This window comes from Mchenga conophoros, linkage group LG7 (genome assembly GCF_057382185.1).
Source record: "Mchenga conophoros isolate Kocher_MC1m ecotype Shallow Benthic linkage group LG7, M_conophoros_male_GT1.1, whole genome shotgun sequence".
NCBI classification, from domain to species: domain Eukaryota; kingdom Metazoa; phylum Chordata; class Actinopteri; order Cichliformes; family Cichlidae; genus Mchenga; species Mchenga conophoros.
The window spans coordinates 37,852,513-37,871,149 of record NC_140532.1 but is presented as its reverse complement, the minus strand read 5'-3'; the positions used below and the strand labels follow the sequence as shown (position 1 = coordinate 37,871,149).

Sequence of the window (18,637 nt, the reverse complement as noted above, 5' to 3'; positions counted from 1 at the left end):
AAAACTCTTTTATTGAAGAGAGAAATTCAGTCACAGGCAACAAAATTTGTCGATTTTATAATTCAAATGTGTTGCCTGGTGACCCCTGATCTTTCCCCAGTATGACACTTCAGCCTTTGCAGGCTCTATTTCGAATGTTGTGAAAATGTGAACACACAGTTACAGAGACGACACTGACCCCTGGCTGTAATTGGAAGATGCTGAGCTTAAGCTAGTGCCTAAACAATCAAGAACCAAATGTTAAATGAACAAATAGATAATAAGGAAAAGAACAATAAAACAATGTTCAAATATCTTTATGTAAAAATTTATTATACCTAAAAAGAAAACAGTATAATAGACTTCAATTCAAATTAAATCACCAATTGATAATTGTTCAGATTAACATGTGACATTTCACCTGAGAAAAAACATGCAGTAAAGATTAGTATAATAATCCAGTTGTTTCAGTTCAGCTGGTGGCAAGTTCAACATTTTAAAATAAACAAAAAAACAACGTAGGACAGAAACCAAGAAGAATGTCACATTTTTCTGTCTCTTTTAACTAATTTCAGGTTAACATTAACATATTTTTAACAGATCAAACATAAAGCCTTTTTACCAAACCAACATTGGCTCAATTAAGACCTTTAAATCAATCATACCATATGATTCTTAATTTTAAAAAAAATAAATTTGAAATGTTTTGAGCAATAATTCCCCAGGCTTTCTGATGCTCTTTCAAAGTTTTTCTTTGCTTTTTCACCCATTCAGTCCTGTCCTTGTGCCTGACAATTTTCAGACGAATATTTTTGTTCATTTTGTTTGCCAGTTAACACTGACCAATGATTTTTTTTAAAAAATAAACCTAACTGAATGAACCTGGACAAATGGTGGACTAAAGAAGAAGTGACAGGTCAACCAACTATCTACGACACATGAACAGTACCTGAAAATCCTGAACTTAAGAAATAAGGGAGAAAACCCACCAAAGACCTGACCTCAGGCTCTTCAGGTGATCCATCCACTGTTCACTAAAGGTTAATCAGAAATGATCTCAGTGTAAGATTGGCTCTCAAGCAGCCTTTGTTAAGAAAGGAAAACAGGTGGGAAAAGGCTAATCTATGCCAAACTACTCAATTTAGTAAGTGACAACAGGTTTTATGGATTAATGAATCCAAATGAAATCAGTATCAGTATCACTAAATGTCATCAATATGCACAGTGGAATCAGTAAAGAGGTCTACAGCCATCTGTAAAACACAGTAGATGCTCTGTGATGGTTTGAGGATAGATTTTAACCAGTGCCAGTGGGAACCTTTGACAATTTATGTAATTATGAACATAGAAAAGTACCGTCACATTTTGAGCCACCATTTCCAGTATGAAAATGATGTGAAACACACTGTCAGAGTATCAAAAACAACAACAACAACAAAACCAATCATAGATTGGAGCACAGACCTAGACAGTGTGAGATCATCTTGATGGAGAAGAAGAGCTTTGAATGTCCAGATTGGAGAACTATTCCTGAAGATGACTTAACTACAAGAAGGCTTGGTTAAGAGAGCTAAGGCAATGCTGAAGAATAAAGGTGGTCATACAGATATTGACTTTCAAGCTTGTTAGAAGTGTACAAACCCTTTGCTGTATAGAGTGTATTTCCATGTATTTGTGTTTAAGTTTAAAAAAAAACTGTTGCACCTTGTCGCGGCCTTTTACGTTCCAAACACCAAAAAAGTCCAAGAAAAGGCCGTGGGTGGCAACGGGAGGTTTGTTTTAGAACGCACTTCTGACTCCATTGCTTAAAAATCATATGCCGTTTATTTCGTGGAAAATTATAAACAAAAATCAGCCAAATAACTTCTTAAAACTTAAAATTAAACGAAAGTTAACTTAATTTGCTTTAACAACTTCAAAAGTGGTCAAAAAATCATTTTCTAACCCTCCCGTCTTCCCATCTGACATTTGGCAAACAAAAAACAAAAAACCTCTTTACCACACCCATCCAGGGTGCTCTTAATCTCTTGATTAATGGGAGGGTCCATAAGCTAATAAACCAATCACTTTCCAAAAGCTTCTCCAATAAAATTAATTACAAATTTACATAACAAAACCAGGTCAGAATATTCTTACACCTTTAAAGAAAAAACAAAAATGAATACAAATTGCATTTTATAAACATTCAACAAAAATGGCCACAACACACCTAGTTCCCATTTTGAGGATTGATGCAAGATTTTTGCACAGTACTGTAAAACACCATGATTTTTTTATACTGACTCGGTTTTAAGTGTAAAAGTTTGACCTGGAAAGCAGAATTTACCCTGTGTATCCTCTCATGACTGTTGATTCAGCTTCAGAATTATGATATATATATATATATGAAGTGCTTCAGTCCCTGCAAACTTCCAGGCTATGGGCTCTGTGACTCTGACTCCTCAGTAATAGTGCGATAGTGCTGTGGCTGATTTTGAACCATGGGAGAATCTCTGTGGTCAAACAGAGCTAGTCTTCTCATGTGTCCTTTCAGCAGGAATTTTTGAGACATTACCAGAGCACCGTAGCCCTGAGAGTGTGAGAAAGCATAGCCTGACCGCCTGGTGATGCGCTTTTTCAGTGTGCGACGAGGAGCAGGTGCTGGCAATGCCTCTTTTCGCGCCTTAGCTCTCACCTAGAAAGAAACAAGTTAGATGACTTTAATATTTATTTAGTTTTTTGCACAACATTACATCAGTTCACATCGTTATTTACGGTCCACCAACTCCTACACATAAGATGCCTAAAAGACAAGATGGCTTTAATGTCTATCTAATATTTTTCTCACCTCGTCATTGATGGTAGGACGAAGCTGTATGAGAATGAAACGAAATGCTACCACAGGCAGGACACAGAGGAGCGAACTCAGGAATATGGTGAGCCATACGTTAGGCTGGTTCAAAGAGTTTCTTGCTGTGCCTGGAATCCAAACAAATATTGGACCAGCAATTAAAAACAAAGTAAAAGAATTGTCGTAAGTTACAGCATTATAATGTGCATATGTAAGCGATAAACACTAAATCCACAAAAAAATGGAATACGTGGAAACGCTGACCTATTTACACTGTATCAATCAGCCAAATAACTTGATATGGTTTAATTTCTCAAAAATCAAGTGGACCACAGCAAGCAGCCTCCATGGCAGATCTACTTACCAGTGAAGGGGAAAGCAGACGTGAAGATCAAAAACATGCCGCTGCTGTACATGGTGAAAGTGATGGCAAAGTAGACCGCAATACTTGCCCACACAAATAATTGGTTTATTGCTGTCCAGTAATAGGTGTCAAGAAACAGCTGAAAAAAATGATTGTTTTTAAATGTGTTCAGTGACTGAGATGAGTATAATTTTATACTGTGGTATGGGATACATACATATATAAATTAAAAAGGCAATCCCACAAATATATGTTTACACATCTAAAAAGCTGTTCACTGATTTGTAGTGCAAAATATTACAGAAACAGAGGACGAACAGTGTTGCGACGTCGCTGTCATTTTCTTTTATTCCAAGGCTAATATGTCATTGCCAAGCGTGCTATAATGCTTCTGACAACAAGAGTTGTATTTCTTACCTGTGCAAACGCCACTATAAGCAGGCAGGTCTGTGCCAGTAAAGCAAACGACTGATAGTCGGCAATGTCTTTTCCGTCATCTCTGACTGTGTCATGCATGGAAGCCCAGGGAATAAAGAAGAGGATCAAGGAACTGTAGCAGCTGTGCATCACACACCTCACAAAAGCTTTCTTATTGAAGTATTGGTTCTTCTGGCCTGGAGTGTAGAGCTGAGGGTGCTGTAAACTCCAGCGATCATTTACATCCTGCAGAAAACAGGGTTTAAAGGAAGAGATGAGAAAGCCTGGTTTATGCAGGCACTGGGATATGACATTTAAAAAAAAAACTAAACATTGTGAATAATTTTCTGCTGCATATGTCACACAGTGGAAATTTGTGTTTGTTTAATGGTTTATGTTGTTTTGATCATAGTGTGTATTGGTGCATAGAGTACTGAGTTTATTTGAATGGTTTTATTCTGATATTTATATTGCATGTTTTAGTGTTGTTGCACGATATCCTTTTAATCCAGTGTGGACTAGGCGGACAATAGTAGGCACTTGTTGAAGTGTGGGCGTGCCCTGAGGCGGGATATTAGCCACCAAACAAACTTGTTAGAGGAGAGGGTGAGCTCAGAGAGGAGGAAGGAAGAAACACATGCAAGCCAGCGCCTGCCTGATCGTGGGGTGCGACGGGACATTAGCGACGGACCAGCCAGCGTAACACAGCGACCCAGTCCCAACAGCAAGAAGAACGATATTGGGAGGCGACGTGTGTAATCGACAGCAGGGCAGAGGTGCACCTCAGTGTGTGAGAAATGTTGAATAATTTTTTTGAAATAGTGTATATTTATGAATAAATGGTGTATTTAGGACCTGCTTAGTCTCTGGGCCCTGAGCGCTGATTCACTTGCTCCCCTCGTCCTTGTATGTGAAAGAAATTTAAGGTGGGATATTTAGACTTACCAGTCTATGCTGGCTACACATACCTGTTCAAAGAGGCTCAAGCCAAGGACAGGAAGAGCTGTGTAAATTGTGTTGTAGAAGGTGATGAACCACTCGTCATACACAGTCTGTAGATAACCAGAATATGCATGAATGTAGCATTAAAGAAATTATATGAATTTACTTATATACAATTGTCCTGGAATTGTTGGTGAGGAACTGGTTTTCAGTCTGAGATAGAGATAAATCATTAAAAAAAGATCTCCCAGCACAAAAACTACAACAGTGTTTAGATAAATAATTAACACACCATGACTGACTACAGAGTTTTGCTTTTTGCTTGTGAAAAGTTTAGTTTCAGCTCTACGTTTATTTATTTAAAATTCTCTCTATTTCTTTGTTTTTGTGTTGTTTTGGGTAAGTTTATATTATATGCAAATGGAAAACTTCTAAGGCTGAAAAGAAAGCCAATGCAACAAAGGGCCAAAAACTGTAGATCCTTGAAGCTGGGTCAAAAAAGTAAATTCCCATAGTGTACCTTATTAAAATGCATTACAGCATGGTGTTTACAGCCTGCATCCTCCTTCATGGCAACCATTCAGGATAGCCTGAGTTGTGATAATAATCACCCATTTAAATTATAGTCGGATAAATGATTTGCTGTGTCTGTGCAATGCAGCTATACAGTCCATGAATGCAGCTTGCTAAACAAGATGCTAGCATAAACCGATAACTGAGCACTCTAACCTGTCCAAAACAGGGCTTCAGCAGCCAATCAGCAACTGACCGGTATATCCATGTTTTTCTGCAGTCTGGCTGTCTGGCCTTTTTGTTATTTTGCTCATTTTTCTTCCTTACTATATTTCCTTCTGTTTTCTCAAACTGCATATAAACATTTACATTTCACTATACATTTACAATGCATATGTCTCACCTGTGCTGAGAAACCACAAAAGAAGGCGTACCAGAAATGCATAAGGGTAAAAGTGAAGTTCTTGTAAAAGAAATATCCAAGGAACTTGCACATGCGGATGTAGGACCAGCGACCATGCACCAGCAGGAGGCGCTGAAGGTAACGGAACTGTGCAAAGGAAAAGTCGCTGGACAGCACTGCCTGCATGCCTTCCTGTCCACTGATACCTACACCAATATGAGCAGCTGACACACAGAAAAGGAAGAAATAAAACGGCCAGGATCAATAACAGTAGCTACATATTTCCCAGCTGGTTAGTTGTAGCAAAAATACAGTTACCCTTTATCATGCTGACATCATTGGCTCCATCCCCAATAGCAAGAGTGACAGCCTGCTTGTATTTCTTGACCAGCTGAACCACTTGGGCCTTTTGCAAAGGAGTGACCCTGCAGCAAATCACTGTCTGACACATGCATGCTGTCCTCAGCAGCTCCAACCTCAAGTTCTTCTCCAGTGCAAAAGCCTGATGATGAAGAGAAGAAGGGATTACAGTAGTGCAATGAGGTCATCTGCCAAGCCTCCCTGGCACAACCTTATCACCTCAAAATGGACACCAAAAAGAAAGTCTCTTAAGGCAGGTAAATTTGAATAATCATTGTAGTATAAAAATATTAAATTTCAAAGTGTATATGTTTAATGCCAGTTACATTTAAATTAACATTCTGGAAATTTCTCATTTTAATCACTTAAAAAAAATTCTGTGAGTAGGTAGGTTTCAGATCTGGATGACTCGTTTTAATTACTTGCACACTTCAGAATTGGTGCAGTTTACTGCATTCTTAAACTACTGGTCTCAGAGCACACACACACACACACACACAAAACAGTGAATGTAACACGTTTGTCGTGCTGCGACTGGCTAAATCTGACTAAGGTTATACTACTGGCAAGCTGAAGTACCAAGTAGAAGTACCAGGATGAAGTAATTCTGAGCTTGTGTCATTCTAGCAGCAGCATCCTGTTTGTGGCTGACTTTACAGGACTACCCCCGCCACAACTCAGCCAGTGTATCACAACCTGTTCAGGATCAGGAGCATAACCAGACAATTTTTTGGCCAGCATTTTGTCCTGATATGTCTCCTATTAAACTTGCCTCTAACATGCTATTGGATGTGTTTATCAGAGGCAGCCACAACCGATGATCGCTGCTCAGCTGCAGGCTGCACTCATCCAGGCACGGAGAGCAATTTCTCAACAGAATCACATACTTGAGCGGTCCATGTGCAGACAGGTGGCAGCTTATATCACAACCAGAATAAGTCATACCTCAAGTTAAGCACCTTCTATACACATATAAAATCTATTTCAAACATAACATTGGGTGATTAATACATGGAAGCACAAGTGAGAAGGAACAACACAAGAAACAATTCTTGTGGCTTCAGCAGCTTCTTACCAAACTGTGCCCATTTATAATTAGGCCATATTCTCCATCCACCTTCTCATCCTGCACAGTCTCCATTTTCTCAACCCAAAACAGGCCTCCGCGGGATGTAGTCACAGATGGCTCCTCTGCTGCTTCTGGACACATTTTCCTTCGAGCATTCCTGAAAATATTTGGACAGAATAAACTATTTTAAATATATTTTAAAAAACCTTAAAGTCTTACAACTCTTAACCCATCTTCTTCTTTTTCTTCATTACTATTATTTTTATCCTAAGTCAGATTTTTATGTAACTTATTTTTTTTATGTTAGAATTAGCTTATGATAGTTAGTTAAAAAATAAGATGACAGTTTCTATTATTTTATGGGCTGTTTATTTGAAAGCACGGTAACAAAAAGCTTAAAATATGTGTCAGTTTGTTCATAATTAAATAATGGTCATAACTTTCTTAGTTATTTTAAGTATGTTTAAATTTCTAATAGACTCACAGTAGCTCCTCTTTGACACCTTCAGTAGTGTTTGCTGAAACAAAGAAGACATCCTTCATCTCCTCTCTTAGCATGTTACAGGAATAGCCAATGTTCTCTGCTGTCTCTGTTTCAAAAAAAAATCTCAGTCACTTTGGTGTAATACATGTTTCTAACTGTATATCATATGGCAGTATTATTTATCCATTTTGAAATGAGTGGTTTAAATAGATTACACAGTATGTTGACACTGACCTTGCTTATCTCCAGTTAACACCCAGATTTTGATGTCAGCTTTAGCCAGTTGCTCAATGGTCTGTGGCACACCGTCTTGCAACTTGTCCTCCACAGCTGTCGCTCCCAACAACTAAAGCCACAAATGTAGTTATCATTTAAACTGATGCTGCAGAAAGTAAAGCAATGAAGCCATCCTTTGCTTTTGTTGCAAATGATAGTTAAAGATGCACATTTAACTGTAACTCTAGTGGAAAATCAAGTATCATTTCTGCCAAAGTACTCACAGGCAATCAACCAGCAAACTGTGGTCGGTCTATCTAGCAACATGGCAAAGGTTTTTGGACTAACCATCATATCTTTCTCTATCTCTTCATAAAGTTCATCAAGTTTTTCTTCACGTTCCTCCATGGCGATGCTGGCCTCATGGTGGCGCTGTGTCCAATCTTTCATGTAGCTCTCATCTAAATCCTTGTAGGCCAAAGCCAGTGTACGGAGGCCATCACCTGCATACTCCTATTTTTGTTTGATAAATGAAATTAATTTAAAAAAAAATACTTCTGACTTTAGCTTCAAGCTGCTGGTATAAGTTTTGGATCGCTCACATTGAGGTGATTTGTGGTCAGCTTCATCAGTTTGTTACAGGAGGGGTCTAATCTTTCCAAGATGATGGTGTCTGCACCTTTGCAGTATAGAGTCAACTTCCCCTCTGGGCCACGCACTGTAAATGACACGGAAAGTTACAATTATGTTATTCAGAAATGTATCACAGGTAGGTACTGAGCAGCTGGTCCTAGGTTATAAAATAAAAAGTTGAATGGAGAGACAATATTTTTAAATTATATTTTTAATTATAATATTATGTAAATAGATCTTTAACCTCCTAAGACCCGGACTCTTCCACGGCATGCATTTTTAATTTCTCTTTGATATTTGGGCTGATTGGGGCCTGATAAATGTAAAAACAACGAATTAGCAGATTTTTTTTTTTTTACCTAATTTTAGTTTCTAAGAAAAATGAGAGCCACATATGAGGATATTCATTTAAAATTTCGATGGAACAGTAATAATAATAATAATGGATTGGATTTATATAGCGCTTATATAGTAGCAGTATAATGTCCTCGTAAGTGGATATCAGGCCCTTGTAGAGCAGAATTGAGTATTTTGGTTTAAGTAACCCAAAATGTGATGTCCACATATGTGGACGGCAGGTCCTAGGAGGTTAATCGGAAAATTAATAAAATATTAAAGAAAATTAATAAATATCTTCTCTGTGATAAAAAGAAACTTTAGAAATTAAACATCTTGCTGCCCCTTTATCTCACCTATCACTGACATCCTCTTCCTCACATTATTGAAGTCCAGAACAGCCAGAAGTTCGTAGATGACTTGTTTGCCCATCTCTACTACTGTGATGGTTTCTGGTGTGCGTGATCGGAACACAAATCCAAAGTTTCTTGCAGCAGTCACCAGAGCGCCTTCATCAGGTGACTGAGCCTGATAATTGAGCTCTCCTACAACATAAACATTATAAACGATAGTGGTAAGTGAAAATGTGAAAATTGTGCATTTGAGGACTATAAAAGTCAATTTGTTGGGTTTTGTTTTTTTTTTTTTATATGCCCTACACATATAATGGAGAAATTGTCCTTAAATAGTGATAGTGGCAATTAAAAAAAAAAGAAAAACAGTCACTCTGTATTATTTAAGACTAGGTTCTATTAAAAAAAACATTCAATTATCAGGACATTTGCTGCAAAGCAGTTCTGATATCAACGGCTTTTAAAGAGTTTTATTAAATAAAAGATGTCTTTTAGGGGACCCCTCACCCTCTTTCTTTTCCTCAGGCATGACAGTGTGACACAGGGATAACAAGCGGAAGAACTCCTGAGTCTCAGGGTTTCCACTTCTCACCATCTCCACCAGACTGTGGTCATGAAAGCTGAACTTTGGATCAGCCAGATTGTTCCAGGAGAAGTCCACTCTCTCTGTCCTCTGCAAGAAAAGCCAAAACAACAAAGTTGGATCAATACTTTCTTTAAACAAAGTTCAAAAACAGAGTAATCATCTGTTTTCCTCTCACCTCTGTAATTTCCACTCTTTGTCCAGAGAAATCATAGAGGTCCCCTTAATAGATGATAAATATACCTTAAAAATCACTTTTTCAACCAATGCTTGTTTCCGTTTGCCTCACTAATTTTTACTCAAGCAAAGCTGCTCACCGTAAGCTTTTCCATTAATGGAGCACTTGTTGAAAGTCATGATGTTCTGTGTCAGAGTGCCAGTCTTGTCACTGAAGATGTATTTAATCTGGCCTAGCTCCTCACTGAGTGTGGTGGTTCTTGCCTGAGCTGGAGTATCATTCTTAGGATAGTACATCTTCCTGTCCCAGTTTATGAAGAAGCTGTTTCCCAGACGAATGACTTCCATGCTAATATTGTAGCAAAAATTGGTCAGTTGGTCAAAACATGAAACAATTGTCAAGGTTTTCTGTGCTGAAACTTACCTGACGTAGAGAGAAATTGGTACCACTGTGTTAAGAATGATGACATAAGACCAGAAGGTGAGGAATGATGAGAGATGAGCATCAATGCCCGCTTCGCGAGGAAGAAACACAGTGAACAAAGAGCCCTCGCTTGCTTCCCAGAATGCATTTAAAATGGCCATAATGGCACACATAAATCCCAGGAAACCGAAGATCTGATAGAGTAAAGAGATCACAAATCTGCATGTGAGTAATTAATGTTTTTATGAACGTAATATATATTATGAGTCATCTTTAAAACAGTTAAAGGTACGTGTCTATAAACTCACACACAATACAAGGATATTCATCAGGTGATCAATGCTGGTCCGTTTGAATACTGACTTTCCGCTGTTCTGCATCAGCTTAGTGTCAGGACCTGTAGAGGTTCATGTTGTCATGTTGAGACACACTGGTGACAATACTGGTGTGACAGTTACAGTTTTTAGAAGTTTTACAGACTGTTTAGTAGTAGGAGAAAGTAGTAAAAGAAATACAGGGATTTTTTTGCTTTTACACAACACACTGTAGTAGACTTTAGTACAAGGAAGAGACCCTCACCTCTATAATAGAAACTGTGAAACCTCTAACAAATGTGTGAATTTGGTTGAAGCTGATTCTCAGAAAGACTTTTTGTGAGTCCCGTAATAACCTGTACCTCAAAAAGAGATGTGCCAATTGATAGATGTACTCACAAATTATTTCTGGACAAAACAGTAACTGAGATGGCAGTTAGTGCGACACATTAAAGATAATTCTTCTATAGTCTGATTGGTTAGAAGGAAGATTCAGAGGTTAAATTCTTTCCAAATTAAATTCCTAATTTAGCTAATAAATTGTGCTAAAAACAACAACAACAGAAAATAGCATTTTATATAGGTCCACTACAACTGGTTTTACAATGCAGGTGAATATAAATAGTTAGGCTATTTCACTTTCAAAAGCTGGACACTTTAACAAGTCTAATGTGTAACACATGCACCCTTTGGATGCCCTCGCACACTTTACTCAAGAGGCCCATCCATCCTCTACTTTACTGTGTGTATTTACATTATTATCAGAGTAAATCATAAAGGTTAAATCCAAAAAGAATCTTGTCCATTGCAAACTGTACACAACTGCAGTACTACTAGCGAGCTAGCATACCTCCAAAAATTACCAAACCGAAGCACCACTCAGTGTTCCTGAGAGTGCAGCCTCTGAGCAGCATTTTGTCATTGTCCAAAGCATAGATGTCATCGTTCATTGTCAGGGTCCCTTTGAACTTATCCAGACGGTTGTTGGGAGGTTCACATCGCACTTCACCTGAGAAACAGAGGTGTCAGCAACAGATTTTGGATTAAAGTTCCCAGGTTTCAAGGGAATAAGCTCACATATAGCTCCACGTCCTTAAGTCTAGCTGTTTGCAGAAATTAAAAAAATACTCAAAATAAATACATTCACAGAATACAATTCAAATTCAATGTGTCAATCTTTTAAGTTCTCTAACATAATTTTTGGGTCATTTTGAATGTGATGGGAGCAACTTGCATGGGCCTCATAGGGCAGGAAAAAGTGTGACATACTAGCTAGGGCACCAATGGTTGGAAAGGCCCTTGCAAGCCTGGAATAAAATGTCTGCTTTAGTTTGAATTTCTTCCTTTTATTTCTGTTGTAATTCATTTGCCTGGTCAAAAAGATCCACCCCTTCTTCTTTACAGCACAGGTAATTATTAGTCTATGTACAGTAGGTTACTGTTAAAGGACATTGTGAGTGATAGCTTTCCTCATAAAAGTATATTTAGAGTATCAAGAAAGAAATAAAAGAATGAATAAGGAGAGTAGAGAAGTCAGCATTTATTTAAAAAAAAGGTGAGCTGGTAAGCAAGATAAACTACACTCAAACTATTCCACTTTGAAGCCATGCAGTATGAGGTTTAGCATCCTGCTAAAATATGCAAAGCATATCATTTGAAAAAGACACAATCTGGATGGGATGTTGTTTTAAAACCTGGTTATACCTTTTATCCTCAGTGGTGCCTTTCCTGATGTGCAGCTGCCAATTTCCCATTCACTAATGTACCTCTATCTGACTTGATACAGTATGCAGTAATTGTATTTGCTGCTGAACAAGCACTCTCCTCTTTAATACAGAAGATGGGGCTTTATTTTTCAAACATAACTTGAAAATTCATTTGAATTTGGCCACAGAAAAAGCAATTTCTGAAAATGTTCCTGAGCTTGTGCAGTAATTTCATTGACAGAACCATGCCTGATTTTAATGCAGTGCTACTAATATTAGTAAATATTCATGAAATTGTAAAAAGTCTCAATTTAAAAATTTGATCTGTTTTTATTCTGTCTCGTGGGTATTTCTGAGGTGTGTTATAAGTTTGTTATATGACAAATCATAGTCATTGTTCTGTAAGTAATTGCATCTACGTGTCAGTAAATGTGTTTTTTTCCTGATCTTCTCATGGCAAAGCCTGCTATCTAGTGGAAGGTCCATTTCTCTGTGTCTCTGACAATTCCTGCATCTATTACTCTTGACAAGGCATAATGGGTAAGTGTGGTGAATTTGATTGATTGATCTCACTTATTAGTACCTTGTTCAGTGAAGGGATGACTTTCTTTTGTGTTTAAAAAGTTTGTTACATTACTAGTGTAAGCTAGCTGTTGGTGCTTTGTTTAGCCTGTTAGCATGAAACATACCAGCGTATGGTGTTAGCTGTATTTCTAGACATGTGATGCCAGTGTATTGTTGATGTTGAGATTGTGTAGTGGCTGTTTACTCACGACAACAATGTTGAATGTACCATTTGTGTATTTGTATGGAGACTAAATACACCGCACTCTATTTCTGTTATTACAGTTTTACAAAAGAATGAAAGAATTTACAAATGGCGCAAATCAGTAAAGCCCTGAAGAATGTGACACAGTCTCCTAAGTGTTCACTGAAGCCATTTAATGTTTAGCTTTCTGCATAAGTTGGATAGAGACATTCAGCTGAGGGCAGAAGAATTTTGTTGCATCGTGATAATGCATATCATTGTATATTTTTGCACAGTGTCATCACTTTTTTGAAATTGGGATTTTATAGACATAGCCTCAAAAACATTATTTACAGGAATGTACTGTAAAAATTTCATTCAAGAGTATTTTTTCTGTTGTTTCTGTTTCTGTATCTTCTCACCATTAAAGGCAGCCAATGCCTCAATGTTGTCTTCCAACTCTCCGGTTGCAGTCAGAGCCTGTTTCACCTTCAGATTGGTTTCTCTGGGGGAGACCAAGAGGACATGAAAAAGGTAAGGGAAATGTAAGGCATTGTTAGAAATTAGCCATTATGCTAACATACACAGGTTTTTGCACAGTACTCCACACTCACCCATCTAATTCAGCTGTTTCCACATAAACTAAATTAAGGGGCTCACTGCTAGACAGCAACAGAAGGTCTGCCTAAGAAATGAAAGCAATAAGTACGGTCCAGTAGATTGAAACTTTTGAATTTAATTGCTTTCACTTTCTTCAAATCTTTGCTATAGCCTCCCAAAACTTACTGTGACAAACTCATTATTCTCCAGTTTGACTATGTCCCCAACCTGAACATTCATCCATTTTTCATTTTTTAGTCTGTTGGGAAAAGGAACAAAGACATAAAACAGAAATGAATCCAAACACTGCATAATTCTTCACACAAAAGTTGTTCTTTTTTTCATTTGGGTTTCCAAAGACTTACTGGCCATCCATGAGGACGTCCACCTTTCGGTTATTCACTTGTCTGTCACATTTGTGTCTGTTCTGCTCAGTTGATACAAGAGAAAACATTGTTTGCTTACAAATCAGATTTTAGTTCCTTATTTTTTCTTTTCCCTAATATTGAGTGAGATTCTTTTTTAGTTAAATACGATTTCAATTCTGTTTCCAATTTTTATAATTTCTGCTTACTATGTCATCATTGGCATCCTTGACTGCCGATATTGACAGCACAAAAACCAAAGGGACGGCTGTGGTGAACCACGACAAAGAGGAGATTTGTGGGATTAACTGTGGGCACACACACACATACACTATTTTAGTACAATGATCATTTAGCTTGATCATCTGCAAGCTAAATAAACTTAAATTGCATTACTTATGGACATTTTATAATGTTTGCACAATAAGCAGAGATGGTTCTGTAGAGATACCTGAAGGATAAGAAGGAAGAGGAAGTAGGCATTAGCAAGTCTTCTGAACTGCTCAAATAAATTAAGCGGCAGGAAGGTGAAGATGCTGTATTTGGAGGTCCTGATGGCATTGTTCTAAAGTAGAGGAAATTTCCAGATATCAGTCTCTGAGATGTATGTAATTTTCAAAACAAAATAACCCAAAAAAACCCAAAAAACCCCTCAAAGATACATTTGTGATTGACAGCATTTAAGTATGTCTGTAAATGTTGCAGTGAAGTAGCAATCTGTGCTTTCGATCTCAGTACGACTTTCAAACAGTCTCTTATATCCATGGTATTTAATGAATATTCATAATAAGATTTGTTTTTATACTTACAGCATAGCCATGAGATAAATTGAAAGATCTGTCATTAGCTCTTAAACGTCTCTCCTCTGTGAAAATAAAATATGGAGGGCGAGAGTTTACAATAAGTTAAAGGAGCGCTAAGAAAAAAAAAGTCTACTCTGAAAAAAATGTTTACTCCAATTCATACTTAAAACTTAAATTTACAAAAGTTTCAAAACCCAGTAGTCCAGGAATATTTTCAAACAAGAAAACCCTGATAAACATAACAGTTATTCAGCGCATAGCAGAAATTCTGCATGCATCAGAGCTTACCTTCGCTTTTCCCTTTTCCACGTACCCGGTTAAAGCGTGACACTACAGATCCCATCTTTATCTCAGTATTTCCATGTTTTACAACCTAGGGAAAGCATGCATGTGTTTTTATGACAGTGACCTATGTAGCTAGGCAAACAGTTGTTCCTTTGTGGCTTACATATATCGAAAAAGCAAGTGAAAGGAGAAACTTGCAAAAGCAAGAGGGAATCAGTTAATATATGGAAGGCCATGTTTAAGTAGAATTGTGATTCACTGTAAAAAAAAAAAAATGAAAGAAAACCAACCTTAAAAGCTCTGACAGCTTAATAAAAGCTTAAAGTTTTACATGCAATATGTTCAATTCCTTATTTTTCTTTTTTTCTTTTGTTGATATATTGAGTAGCCACTGACTGATGACAGACACTATTCTTTCACCAAAACAGTGCTGATGATGGTAGTAAACAACTACTATCATCTACATACTATATCTATCTATCTATACTTTATTTATTACTACTAAATAGAACTATATAGATATAGGGTAAAAAGATTTGAAAATTAGACAGAGTAAATACAAAATGCAATTTTTAAAATGATGACCCTTCCCAGAAGTGGGCATCCTAGCAAAATTCCTTAGAGATTGCATGAAGCCACAGACAAATCCAGAAAAATACATTTAAGAACTGCAGGCCTGACCTGCTTCAGTTAAGGTCAATGTTCATGATTCAACAACAAGAGACTGGACAAAAATGGCGTCTATGGTAGAGCTCCAAGGTTAAAAACATTGCCGACCAAAAACAACACAAAGACTTGTCCCAAACCTGCCAAAAACATCTTGACAATCTTCAAGACTTTTGGGAAAACATTTAGTGGACTTACTTGAAAAATATATCCTGTTACATCTGGCGTAAAACTAACAAAGCATTTCATAAAAAGAACATCACGCCAACAGTCACATATTGCTGTGGTGGTAGCATGATGGTCTGTGGCTGCTTTTGCTGTTATCTAGGCTGTTGAACCTGGACAACTTGCTGTAACAGATGGAAGTATTAGTTCTGCATTCTACTAGAAAAAAATGTTAATGAGGGAGAATATAGCCATAAGTTTGTGCCATGAAGTTCAAGCACACTCAAAATGCTCAAAAACCCTCCAATATGTATGAATTAAAACAATTCTGTAAAGAAGAGTGAGCCAAAATTCCTCCCCAGCCACGTGAAAGACTCATTCTCAGATATTACAAATACTTGATTGCAGTTCTTGCTGACAAGGGTGGCACAACCTGGTGTTATGATTAGGGGGCAATTACTTTTGCAACATAGGCTAGCTTACCTTAATAAATAAAATCATCATTTAAAAACTCCATTTGCATTCTCAGTTATCCTAGTCTAACATAAAAAAATTATTCTGTGACAAATGTGCAAAAAAAAAATTAAGAAGGAGGCAAATACATTTCACTGCACTGTACACCCACTCTCCAGACTTTGTGTTACTAAGCTATAAAGACATAAAACCACTCCTGTTTTAACCGTTTGTGCCAGTCAACCAGGTTTGTTCATCACCCTTAAGTGTTCATTATAACATACAAGTACTGTTTGTATTTTTCATCATGTTTTCTTTTTGCAAAGTAAAGTTCTGAATAGAAAAAGTGAGAATAGGAAATGTTGACAGTGAAATCAATAGCAATTTAACAGTAATGAAGTGAGTCAGAGGTTAGACACTAACCTCTAATGCTACCTAATACATTTATGGAATCTTCAAGCATAAAAAGAAGCCAACAAACTGTGTTAAGTTTCATTTAATATTTCTTCACTCACAATAATATTAAATCGGTCCAAACTATTGTGAATCTGACCTGGCCGGAAATCTAGGTCAGACTTCAAGGGTTCAAATTGTGAGCTTGTTTGTGATTATTATTAATGACATTCAGGATATCAAACACACTTCCACGGTCTGAAGTGAAAATCAGCCACATACCTTAACAAAATTATGATTTCCTCTGTCCTCAAAGTCCTGCTCACACACAAGCACAGGCTGGGGAAAAAAAGAGGTTTTTAAGATTTTAAAGTTTCCTTTTATTTCCGCCTTTGACAAAGTTAACCCACGCTAGGTACCAATCCAGGTACCCAGTGGTGGGAGAGGTGCCTACAGTAGAGATTTCAGGTTCATCCAGGAAGAACTGGGCTGGGATACCCCTCCACCTAGCAACTCAGAGCTTGTTTGAACAGTGCAGTGATCTTTGGACCTCGATGGCGACTCAGTGTAGGATGTAGGTGCAGTAAAACAGCAATAACTGGGAAGAAATTCAGCCAATCAGAGGTAGCATTATGGTTGCGACCTGGGCGGTCATGTAACACACCCCGTGCCAGATGCGCATGCTCAAATTGAGCAGTTGAATTAAATTCAGGTCACGTTTTGACTCATTCATAAGCATGAAAAAATCATGTATCGTTATACTGATTGTCACCAAATATGGAGCTTGCTGACATTTACCGGTCTGATCTCAAAATAATGGAAAGGCATATCATAGATAAGTTATTTTATTTGTCAAGATTAAAAGGAAGTCTGTGAGGAAAGATACAATCTGCTCTGTGTCCCATTAGAATTTAGTAACTGTTGGAGCACAATACAGAATTAGCAGTAATGACAGTAAAACTGAAGGGCCAGTTTATTGATAGAGGCCATTAGCTGGTCCAATGTGGTCTAAACTTGTGAATACAGTGCATAAAGCAAACTGTGTTGATCTACAACACCAGAATGTGAAGTATCAGAAAGAAGGCTGAGCTTTATAATCTAACACTTCCCAAAAAAGAGGATGAAACCACACGTGAGACAGATGGGGGTAGAGCTGATTTATTGGAAACCCCAGGAGCAGAGGGATGATTCACAACAGGTAAATGTTCTGTCCTGTTTGAAGCCACTGAAGATACAGTCAGGAACTGTAACAACCTCTTGAACATTTTCAGCAAATAAAATGCTTTGGTCTTGATTGATAAAGGCAGTAAAAAATCACCCAGGTGAGAAAGTAAATTTTGAAGGGCTCTACTGGCAAACTGTTTCAGCAAAGAGGAAGCTCACACATACACTATCGCAGCCCCACCAATGCTTCTGTTTTTCATAAACAAATGTATTGCAGCTCAGGTGACTAATGATGATCAACTGGAACTAAAAAGTGCAACTTGTCACTCAGAGTATGAGCAAAGTCTTAACTTGATGAAGAAAATGGGTAAAGCCATCCTGACGCATGGGCCAATGGATTAACAGCTGTAAATGACTATAGGCCTAATCGAAATCTGCTAGCCTGGATTACAAATGATGGATATATCCTTTTTTAGACACATTTTCCAGATTTGTAACTGACAAAATACACAACTGACTTGTTGTTTTGGAAGTGTTTCTTTACACCTTTAGTTCCTGTTTTTAAAGATGGGGTTATGAAAAGGTAAAAAAAAAAAACAGTTACAGAGATAAGACCAATGACTGGCTGTACACTGTGAACACTGTGAATGTTGTAGTATCAGGTTAAGTCACACATTCATGAAGGACTGAATGTTATTATTAACAAAGAATAACAGCACACACACACACGCACAAAATCCTCATGCAAATAACCACAGTGTGTCAACTATACATGTTAAAATGAAGGGGGGAAGGGAAAAACAGATTTTCAACTGGAAGCAAAATCCAAAGTTTCTCATTTTTGCTCTTTACAGTTCACCATATAGGACATAAAGCAACCAATAAAGGCAAA

General features: G+C 37.5%; 1 protein-coding gene across 1 annotated transcript; it reads right to left on the bottom strand.

Moving 5' to 3' along the window:
* Positions 1–280: 280 nt before the first annotated feature.
* Positions 281–17,136, bottom strand: LOC146570604 (phospholipid-transporting ATPase ID-like). The gene is made up of 28 exons (XM_085279147.1): positions 16,864–17,136; positions 14,908–14,992; positions 14,626–14,681; positions 14,268–14,381; positions 14,026–14,124; positions 13,817–13,878; positions 13,638–13,710; positions 13,466–13,536; positions 13,274–13,356; positions 11,248–11,406; positions 10,392–10,480; positions 10,084–10,277; positions 9,800–10,008; positions 9,661–9,704; positions 9,407–9,572; positions 8,903–9,091; positions 8,180–8,295; positions 7,926–8,090; positions 7,596–7,707; positions 7,362–7,467; positions 6,884–7,034; positions 5,767–5,950; positions 5,449–5,672; positions 4,559–4,642; positions 3,591–3,836; positions 3,174–3,312; positions 2,807–2,937; positions 281–2,653 (listed from the first exon to the last, which is right to left on the bottom strand). Exons 2-28 carry the CDS (start codon positions 14,960–14,962, stop codon positions 2,396–2,398), a joined length of 3,579 nt encoding a protein of 1,192 aa, XP_085135273.1. The 5' UTR covers positions 14,963–14,992; positions 16,864–17,136; the 3' UTR covers positions 281–2,395.
* Between the last annotated feature and the right edge of the window lie 1,501 nt (positions 17,137–18,637).

Bases quoted from the DNA above. Each gene is read 5' to 3' on its own strand.
- LOC146570604 (XM_085279147.1), bottom strand. From the start codon at position 14,962: ATGGGATCTGTAGTGTCACGCTTTAACCGGGTACGTGGAAAAGGGAAA. The intron at 14,382-14,625 runs GTAAGTATAAAA...CCTCTACTTTAG, and splicing joins ATTTATCTCATGGCTATGCT to AACAATGCCATCAGGACCTC. The intron at 13,537-13,637 runs GTAAGTTTTGGG...TTCATTTCTTAG, and splicing joins AGAATAATGAGTTTGTCACA to GCAGACCTTCTGTTGCTGTC.